Source organism: Atta colombica, unplaced genomic scaffold (genome assembly GCF_001594045.1).
Source record: "Atta colombica isolate Treedump-2 unplaced genomic scaffold, Acol1.0 scaffold38, whole genome shotgun sequence".
In the NCBI taxonomy this organism is placed as follows: domain Eukaryota; kingdom Metazoa; phylum Arthropoda; class Insecta; order Hymenoptera; family Formicidae; genus Atta; species Atta colombica.
Genome location: NW_017259490.1, coordinates 1,430,607 through 1,440,746, shown reverse-complemented (window position 1 = coordinate 1,440,746; position 10,140 = coordinate 1,430,607). Strand labels below are relative to the sequence as shown.

The 10,140-nt window shown below is 36.4% G+C and overlaps 3 protein-coding genes across 3 annotated transcripts in view; 1 reads left to right on the top strand and 2 right to left on the bottom strand.

Annotated features, from left to right (window-relative positions):
- Positions 1 to 4,184, bottom strand: part of LOC108691003 — an 81,066-nt gene extending 76,882 nt beyond the window's left edge. Inside the window, exon 1 of the mRNA XM_018198599.1 lies at positions 3,449 to 4,184. Within this exon, the coding sequence (XP_018054088.1) occupies positions 3,449 to 3,496 (48 nt within the window). The 5' untranslated portion in view covers positions 3,497 to 4,184. The remainder of the gene's footprint in view (positions 1 to 3,448) is intronic.
- A 1,551-nt stretch (positions 4,185 to 5,735) lies between these two features.
- On the bottom strand, positions 5,736 to 8,314 carry LOC108690840. Its single transcript, XM_018198350.1, has 2 exons — positions 8,179 to 8,314; positions 5,736 to 6,508 (listed from the first exon to the last, which is right to left on the bottom strand). The coding sequence occupies exons 1-2, from the start codon at positions 8,312 to 8,314 to the stop codon at positions 5,736 to 5,738; spliced, it is 909 nt and encodes a 302-aa protein (XP_018053839.1).
- The window catches only part of LOC108691034 (ubiquitin-conjugating enzyme E2-17 kDa), a 6,329-nt gene continuing 4,454 nt past the window's right edge, over positions 8,266 to 10,140 (top strand). The window contains exons 1-2 of the mRNA XM_018198655.1: positions 8,266 to 8,720; positions 10,102 to 10,140. The exon at positions 10,102 to 10,140 is cut by the window's right edge and continues 19 nt beyond it. Of these exons, the coding sequence (XP_018054144.1) occupies positions 8,697 to 8,720; positions 10,102 to 10,140 (63 nt within the window). The 5' untranslated portion in view covers positions 8,266 to 8,696. The remainder of the gene's footprint in view (positions 8,721 to 10,101) is intronic.

The window sequence follows — 10,140 nt, the reverse complement described above, 5'->3', positions numbered from 1 at the left end:
TTTTTCGTTGATATCAAACGTGATATTTTTTTACCACTGTCAACATTCACAAGTTCGTCGATTTTCTCGAGGACATGCGGATGAATTTCGCAGTAATTCACGTTCTCCGCTTCGGAATCAGATTCCCTCTCACTCTTCGATTTCATAAAACGCTTCAAAGGATTATGAAAGGTGGGCAACTTCGATCTAATCTGTGCATTGTGTTCATTAGACGATGTTTCCTCCTGAAGGTAAAATACATATTTCGCCCCTCCTCCATCATGTTGCAAAGCCGATTAAATTGTTCAATTAATATTTTATTAATCGACTTATATAATTGTCTGGTCACTCAAGATACATTTTATTTTGTCACTGGACATTTATGAAGTCAAAGTTTCCACAATGCGATTGTACACGGAAACAATGATTTTATTGAAGTATCTTAAATTTAGCTACACGAAAGGAAATGTTATGGTTGCCACAACCGAGAATAATTAATGATATTTTTCGTTCATCGACATAATTTGATTATAAAAACTATAGTACAGTTATAACAATCGCACTACAGTAATAAATAAAAAACTACAGTTCTTATAACTAAATTCTATTGATGGGTGGAAAATATCATTAATTATTTTCAATTGTGGCAACCATAACATTTTTTCCATGTAGCTAAATTATAGATATAGATTTGAAAATTATTTTCTTCAGCAAAATCATTCTATATAAGTATGGAAAACTTGTATTATGTAACAGAATATGAAAAAAACAGAGATAAAAAAATTAAGTCAGTATGTAGGATGTTCTAAGATTCATATCTCTCTCCATTAATTAACTATTTAATTAATAAAGTAAATTCTTCAAATATAATTAGACCTTTATCTATAAAACTTCCAGGAAGTCAGCTTTATATATATTTACACTTATTTTAAAAGTGCAATAGGTACCGCATAATACAAGTATTACATGTCAAATGTTTAATGGGATATGAGAGACAAAAAATAATAGATAACTTATTCTTGAACTATATTGCACTATATTCTATTGAATTATATTGAACTATATTCTTGAACTATATTGCAATATAAATCGCTTCATATCCCCCTTGTAGGCACATAATATTATATTAATATTATATTAATATTTAAGCATCTTAGAATACTAAATATACATTTAATATTCTAAAGATATGCTTAAAATATTAAATAATATTATGTGCCTACAAGGATATAATAACAACCGAATCTGTTGATGAAATGATTGAAAATAGAACTGTTGTTTAGACCAGCAAAATATCTGGATTCTTCTCTTCAAACATGTATTATCTTTCAACTTCCTTCTGTCGAAACCTTAAATATTATATTCTCACCTTCTGTTTCATTACGGAGAATAGAGATTTTTTATCGGAATGATTAACGGATGTATGATCCACGGGATCTTGTCGTTCCGGGGTATCCGAACTCTTCGAGGCTTCCCTATTGATAGTATCACTCATATCTGAATCACATCATCGATAAAACCTCTTTTATCACAATCCTACTTATCAATTTGAACGTCGCATATTTCGATATCGACCATTGCGTCTGGTCGGTTGGCTTTTGTTCCTCATCATTAATGCTGTTAATACAGATACTTTAAACGTTCAATATACAATAGAATAATTAGAATAACGAGACTTAAATAGTAGATTTATAGAAAATAGATATCTTTTTCGAGTGCATAATTTGCTATGGCAAATTAAGCTGGATAATAACAATATTTTATTATTGGATAATAATATTTTGTATGTAACATCTTATATATTTTTTCCACGTTTCTCAACGCAATAGTTTCAAACGAAAAAGAAACTCACTGTCATAAAATAGAATACTAGGAATATTTTAATACTGATAAGAAATTACAATATAAATAAATTTAAAAAATCTATTAATTAAAGTCTTTATAAATAATTTAAACAAATTGCAATATAAAAGCGAATCATTTACATTTATATTTATTATGTAAATTAAGTTTCTACGTATTTCAACGTGATAATTTGTAATGAAAGAGAAACTTGATATGGCAATTGATATGGCAATTGATATGGAAAATTAGAATATCTATAAGAATATATTTATCAATAAGAAACTGAATACAAAGAAATTGATAAACGCCTAATTCAAGTTTTTACAAATAACAAAAACAAATATTCTAAAGCCCATTTATGAGCTATCGCACGCGTGACTATCATGTAAATGTAATTACAGCCGTCGAATTCATGTTTATACAGATTTCTTATTATGTTTTCCTTTACAAAGAGCGTTCTCGGAGTATTACCGATTCTCTTTAGTAAACATAACGATCGATACCAAAACCACTAAGAAAACTTGGTCGCTTTCAAATCTCGAGCAAGGAAGTTGAAAATATTGAATTTTTCGGCATCGGGAATCGAGTCAAATGAAACTTCGCAATGCAAAACTCGACGCAGAATCGAGGAACGAGCGATTGGGACTTGAATGAAAATAAAATCAGGATTATAACACAATCATTAAGTAGTTTGCACTCAGATATTATGTTAAAAATTCAACAAAATTATAAGAGTGGACCGTTTTTAACACAAACATAAAACAATAAGTTAGAAACAAGTCACAAAATAAATCAGTTAAATAAGAGAAGTTCACTTATGGTCAAAGTCAGATGTTGGAATAAAAAATAGTGAAAAAATATTCATAAAAAGAGAAAATATTTTTTAAAAAAACTTTATTTTTAAAAAATAAATATTATCCAGCGAGAAATAAGTCATCGAATTGATGTCGAATCGATATAAATACGATGATTTCAATATTAATTTGACATCAACATTAATTCGACGTTTAATTGACGATCATTTCTTGTTGAATAATTAACAATTTATTCATAAAGAATAAAATAGACTGTATGTTTCTTAAAATGACATATAAAAAAAAATGTGTATTAATTATATAAAATATATCATCTGAAAGATAAGCGAAAATAAAAAAATTGTATTGTTTGAATGCTCAAAAAGTATTTGTACAAATAAGAAATTTAGTTTTTAAAATCAAGAATACATGTGAAGCGTTTGTTTATGTTAGAATAGAATGTATTTATTGTATAAAATTGTTAATTAATGTTTATTTTCTACAAATAAGACTCTTTTTATAAAAAATTTCCTTCCTAACGAATACCTTTCTCACTGTGTGTGTGTGTGTGTGTGTGTATATATATATATATATATATGTATCTATTTAAATAAATTTATGTCAGATATATAACTACACGCCGCTTATTTAAATACATATAGATATATTGTTCCAACACGTCCAATTTTGACCGTAAGTTTGACAAGATATCTTTTACTGTGTGATACATGAATGTTATGAGACTATATTCTTTTACGCGAACCGTTGAGTTGCAAGTCGAAGTTATCGAATCTCGATAATGATAGAATCGATCAAGTTTAGGGTTTTACCTGATAAACGTAAGGTGTGACGCAGGGTACGTAGAATTCTCTACTCATAATAGACGAGTCGCCTGCGGGCGGCGATGAAGTCCAGCTGACGGGTCGTCCTTCGGCAAGTGTCAAAACGTCGGTGGCGCCATCTTGGTCTCGCCCGGATCGGAGCGAGTCGTCGAACTGTCACGAGCAGGCAGGATCACCGAATCCTAGTGGCCGCCGCGTAGGACATCCCTCGTCTGCTTTTTCGGGGTTCATGCACGTGTCGTGGCCGGATACACGTACTCGCCGTGTCAACCCGTCACGTTGCGTCGCGTTGCGTCACGTTATATCGCGTCACGTCGCGACGTTTAGGTCGTTCGCGTCAGCGTCGTCATTGACGGGTATGCGACAAAGACGATGACGACAAAGACATCGACCGTCGGGATTCCTTGCCTCGACGCGCGCGACTCACCAAAGCACACTCGGGATACACACTGCATAAGTAATCACCTTAATGATGTCGCCGGGTTCGTCGTCCCGACTCGATCATGGCGCACTCCTCAGCTCGACTGTTCCCGCAGGAAAATGTATAACCTAATCGCTCGGACGACGGCGTTTCCAATGGTGGACACACATCTGTTTGTGAAAACGCGGGTGGCAGAACGATAAACACTCACGCTCGCCGATCACTACGCCATTTTTATTTGCTCGCACGACGCTCGCGGTCTCTCTTGCGCGTGCTCACGATAGACAACCTCCGTACGCGTTCGCTGACAAGTGCCGACTGGACTGGCTGGTCGCGGATCACGAGAGCCGATTGAATCCGACGCGATCCGATGGCTGCCGAAGCGCGGCGAGTTACTGCGGTGGCGCCACCAACTTCATGTCGGTCGACGTCGGATACGACTCCGGTTTTCAGATTTTCACTCTGTCGATAAGGCGAACGCTTGCACAAACAAGAAAGGAAAACAATGAATAGCTTTCCATTTAATGATACAAAAGGCAACACGAATGTCTTTTTATCTCTCTTGGGATTCCTGAAATAGCGAAGACAGAACGATACTCATGTCGACTTGTGTTATCAAATGGAAAACATTCAATGTGTGTTTCTATGGATTTCATACACACTTTCACTGTCGTTTCGTGAATAAATTTTCGAAGAAAATTATTTCGTTTCGCATGTGATAAATTAAATTAATTTATTTAGAAGGCATTTTTGACCATCTCAAGATCTTTACTTTTCTCTATTACGTTGAAAATCTTAAAAAAGATAATATTATTATAATATGTTATATATAATATTATATATAATAATTTAGTAATGATAAAAAAATAACATATTTTTCGTTTAATCACAATATTGTCAGTTTCATTGTCGTTTAATCGATACTGATACTTTTCATAAATATAAATAAATTTTCAAAGAAAATTTTTTTTATTTCCTACATGATAAATTTAATAAATTCATTTTAATTAAAAAAAAAAAAACAATTTCGAACCGTCTCAAGGTCTTTACTTTTCTTTGTTATGTTAATGCTATAAGGATTTCGAAAAAAATAATAATCTAGTAACACAAGATTCAACAAGTAAAATAAATGGATCAAGATTTTAAAATGCAAATCGAACTTTTCCTCGGCAATTTTTATTACATGTAATCTTACATTGTTTTGAATCGTTATTATTTCAGTTTGAATTAATAATATTACTTCCTCTTTCAAATATTCGAGAGATGTAAACGTTGCTATTTAAATTACTGGAATGAGTGAAATTTAGAGAGAGAGAAACATATGTTTTAGTAGACAAAGTAACACTGTAATGATAAATAAAATAAAATTGTGTAGTAAATTCCTTTACTTGCCCTTCGTCAGTAGATGTAAACTATATAATTTATCATATTATATTAAATAATCTTACAGTTACAAAGCTGCTTTTTCTATTTAACACAGCCAATGGCCATTGTTCGGTGAACAAAGCAATGAACGGCTCAGTGATTCTTTAATATAATTTGTTCTTGCTTTTAATTTTTTATTGAATTTAACTCTTACAAAATGGCAATATAAAAAGACAGTAACTAATTGCTTATTTTAAGTATAAAAGGCACTGCATGTTGCTCAGTATTTTTGATCTAAATAAGTAATTATTATCTTTTAATAATAAATTGATTATTACATTTCTATGTAAGGGAAGTGTAAAATTTACTTGTAATATAAAATCACTGAACGCTCATTTTGCTAAATGTAGTCGATGTTAATATGATATGTAATTTTTTCGAGTTGAGACATTGAAATTTAATCAAATCAACAAATAAGTACACATAGCTCTACATGCAGGCAGTAGTCCAATTGGAATCCGCAGCGGGGTTCTTGTAAGGAATTATCCGAGTTTTCGCGTGGATTCTCGTGCAGCAGGTAGGCTTGCCACAAGGCATGCATATCGCGTCAGAACCACGCGGTCGCGGTGGTTGTTTGGACGAGGGATGTTTTCGCTTCCTTTCGGATTTGATAACGATATTCCGCGGCATTAGGATCTCGTTCCAAGGAATCTCAACATCATCGGTCGCACAGGTTCGTTCTTCCCACGACGGTCGTATTTCCACCGGCTTCTCCAGCACCAGGTCGGCCCAGGGTATCTCCACCGAGGAGTCGCAAATCTCCGGCTCGTCCAACGTTCTTCGCAGAGTTTCCGTGATGAGCAGGTCCTTCCACGGCAATATCATGGTTTCACTGGAGTCTCGCTTCTCGATGATCTTTGTCTGACTCTCGTCCGATTCCTGATCGGCCTTGACAGCCATCGCGTCGGGACGAATCCTCATCGCCGATCGCAGGGCGATATCCCTCCAGGGTAGCTCGATTTTGGAGTCGCATAGCACATACCCGTCCAAGAACTCACGGTGAAGCGATTGCATGTAGGGCTCGTGCCAGATCTCTTCGTCCGTATTGTATACGAAGATCTGCCTCTTCCTCTTGCAACGGTCTCTCGGTTTTTTCTTCTGATGCGCGTATATTTTCTTCTTCTGGCACGCGCACAATTGTTCGAGTTTGCTGCGTTCTGCCGTGACCGGCATGATTGCGACGCGTTCTCGACGCGGTGGTTCTTGTATTTGTTGATTTATTTCTTTTTACTTTTCCAATCCCATTTTTGTGATAATGAAAGGAACGATCGACGTGAACGTCAACGCGAACAACTTCGATTAATTGTTTATATATTAATCTATCTAGTTTTTTTGTAATTTCTTTTCATAGAGTGGACTTGTGTTTGAAGATTAAAAAAAAATTATATTACATGCATTTTATTAAATTATTTCACTTTTATTGTTTGATTTTATCATTTATTTTGTATTCTCAAATTTCTTGTATTCTCATCTTTCACCAGCAATTTTTTTTATTATGAAATTTTTTAGATGAATTTAAATTTGTAAAAAAAAATAATGAAATACAATATAAATGTAAAGAAAGTATATTCAAGCGGATCTTGATGACTAATGAATTTCTACAATTTCCAGTTCAAGCAACGGCCGATTATTTATGAAGTTCACAATTCTAGATTGAGGCTGGAGTATGTAATTTTGCAAGTTAAATTGATGAGCAATTTAATATTATTGATACTAATCTGCATCTTTAAAACGCTGCAAAAAATTTAAAGTAAAATGCAATTCAGATTCTATGATAATAAAAACTCATTAAGTCTTTTATGAATATGTAAAAATTTTTTTCAGCATTCTATATACAGTATATCCGGAACAATATAAAAATCTGCATCAAAGTTCTAGATTGTAGACGAGGATGAAAATTTTACATTGCCGACGGAGAGAGTTATTGGATTATATAAATAATGTCTACATATAGATTATGAATGATCAAAATAATTGCTTATAGATAATTGCGCCTATGATTATGTAATTCGTTTTGGATCGTGGTAACATTACATCTACGATGGTTATTATATAATTATACATATATAAATTTCGAATGACAGATCAATTTCTGTGATGAATATTCACCGTGTTTCGTTATACATCATACTATAGATTTATCGAGAAGTCTGAAGTGCGTCATTATCTCGAAGCTGAGCTACCTGCGAGATATTATATTATCTCGTTTCATGTCTCAATAGCATATATGAGGAAAATACTAAACGTTCCTCGATACGTATTATAGATTCATCAGAATTGTTCAATTATTCCCTAAATTTTTATTATGTTTTCTATAGAATAATTGATTGATCGGAATTTGTTCCTAATTCCGTTCCGTAATACGTAGTCATTTTTTCTAGAATTTTTATTTCGTTGAGAAAATCGATTGGAATCATAACTAAAAGAACCAATACACGCGACACACGTTGTGTTGCCTCGTGTAATCATGCGCGCATGTTTATTGGACTCGTCAACATAAAACATATATATTAGATCTCTGGTTCGAAAAGAAGGGTTCTTGCTGATGTTTACAATTGTTGTCTTCTCGCGCAACATATCTTCGTCATATTTCTCATCAAAAAACATGACCATATCTTTCAAGCATGCTCGCGAGCATGAGTAATCTATTCACCACAATGACAAGCATTAAGCGGGCAAGGTCATTTCTCTGTCTAGTTGTTGCGAAATATCTTGAATGTTTAAACAAGCTGTTGAAAAATAGAGGAAAAGAATTTTATTCATACTTTTTATAAATCCGTTCTCTCTCTCCTCTCTACATCATTCAATCCCGAGGGATCGGTTTCGAATCTTGACCTTTAATTTCGACGTAGAGCGTACATCATATACATACGAGAACGACTAACGACACAATGCGCGTGGAACGCAGCGTGTACCGGGTCGAACTCGTCAAACATCGAACGTGGTCGAACGGAACGACCGAACGGCAAACGGAACCCGGAGGTCGGGTCGTCGTCGTGCCGCGTCATCTGTCGGCGGTGGCTCGTGTGCAGTGGGAATCCGCTGATTGCCGACAAAAGGAAATTCAACGGTGGCCCGGTTGGAAGATCGAAAGACCGCGTCTGCGAAGCGTTCCCCGGCCGTGGCGAAAAAGCAGCGCGATAAAAATACGAAACTGCGCCGTATCTGCCCGTGAAGATCTCGCTGCGCGGACACCTCCCGTGTAGAAATACGTGACGCGTCGTGTGTTCCGACCATTCCGACGGTGCGAATCGCGACAGCGCGCTTGACCAGCGCAGTCGGCCTACGTTTAGAAGGCAGCCATCTTGCAATCCCTAATCAAAGATCCACGGCAAGCGCGTATCGCTGTCTGGTTTTGCGGCCAGTTAATATCAACACACAGTTCATCAAATGGCTTTAAAGCGAATTAATAAGGTACGTGGAGGCTGGTCGGCGTTCGTGCTGCGTGGCCACGCGTACGGCCGGGCGTTGTCGTCCTGTGTCGTGCTCCAAGCCCGGCCGTACGCCCCTTAACGATTTCTCCGCTCTCTCTCTCTCCCTCGTCGAGCTAGTGCGAAAGGCAGGATGTTTGAGCGTTGGAAGAATCACGCCAGACCATCTGGTCTCGTCGCATCTTGTCTCGTCTCGTCTCGTCTCGGCGGCAACTTCGCCGTCGACGACGACGACGACGACGACGACGACGACGACGACGACGACGACGACGACGACGACGACGACGACGATGACGACGACGACGACGACGACGACGACGATGACGACCCCGACGATCGTGCTTCGCCGCGCGGAGATGGCGCCGTGCCGTGTCGTGCCGTGCCGTGCGCATCTAGGACCCGCGGGAATTCCTCGACGCCCCTACCCATCATCCAGGGTGCTCGCCTCGCACTCGTCACTCCTCGGTGACAGTGAGAACCCGGATGGATTTGCTCAATTTCGTGTGCTCCATGTACCGCGAGGTCTCCGCGGAAGTAACACGCGATCCGCACCATATCCCCACGCCGGCTCGTACATTCTTCTCCCGATTTCTTCTTCGGTGCTCTTCGCTGGTCTTTTGTGCCTTTTACACTGTTTTGCATCATGCAGATATCTCGTGGTAACTAGCAAGATACTTTTTTCAATGGCCTGCTGTGAAAGCCTTCAGATACATAAAGTGAATTATTTAATATGATGCAGCTCTATGTTCTATGAGTGCCAATAATGTTTGATTTGTCGTTTGTATAGCGATATAGAATAGTGTTTGACATGGAGCAACTGGAGAGCTCGATTTATACAAGCAAGGCTATAAAGCCCAGCGAAAAGCTACTTACACTTTTATTTTGTCTTGATCATTTATGATAGTGTGATATTAATAACAATTGTAGGGTTGTGGAATACTTGAACAATATAATATACTGTAATTAGTCTTAATAAAAGTCTGATCTTTGTTATAAAGATACTGTAAATAAGATTGCAGGGCAACAACTTTGTCTTGGGAATTCTCATTATTATACAGCGATATCTTGTTCAATTACTGTATATGTATATGAATCTAAAAGGTTCTATTGCCAAGAAGATGTTGAATTATGTATATATGTTTATAAATATCAAAGTTGATTATAGAATAATGGTATGATGTATAATTCGAATCGTTGCAGTAGAGTATACTGAAAAGCAACAAATAGGACGTATTTATTTTAAATATAAATCTTCATTCTAATTAAAATATTCGTGATTAGGTGCCTTGTATTATATTATTTTTTATAAATCAGTAGATACTTCATGAAATTTTTATAACGCTATTATCTGTTTGTAATTTCAGGAACTCCAGGACCTTGGCAGAGATCCGCCGGCGCAATGC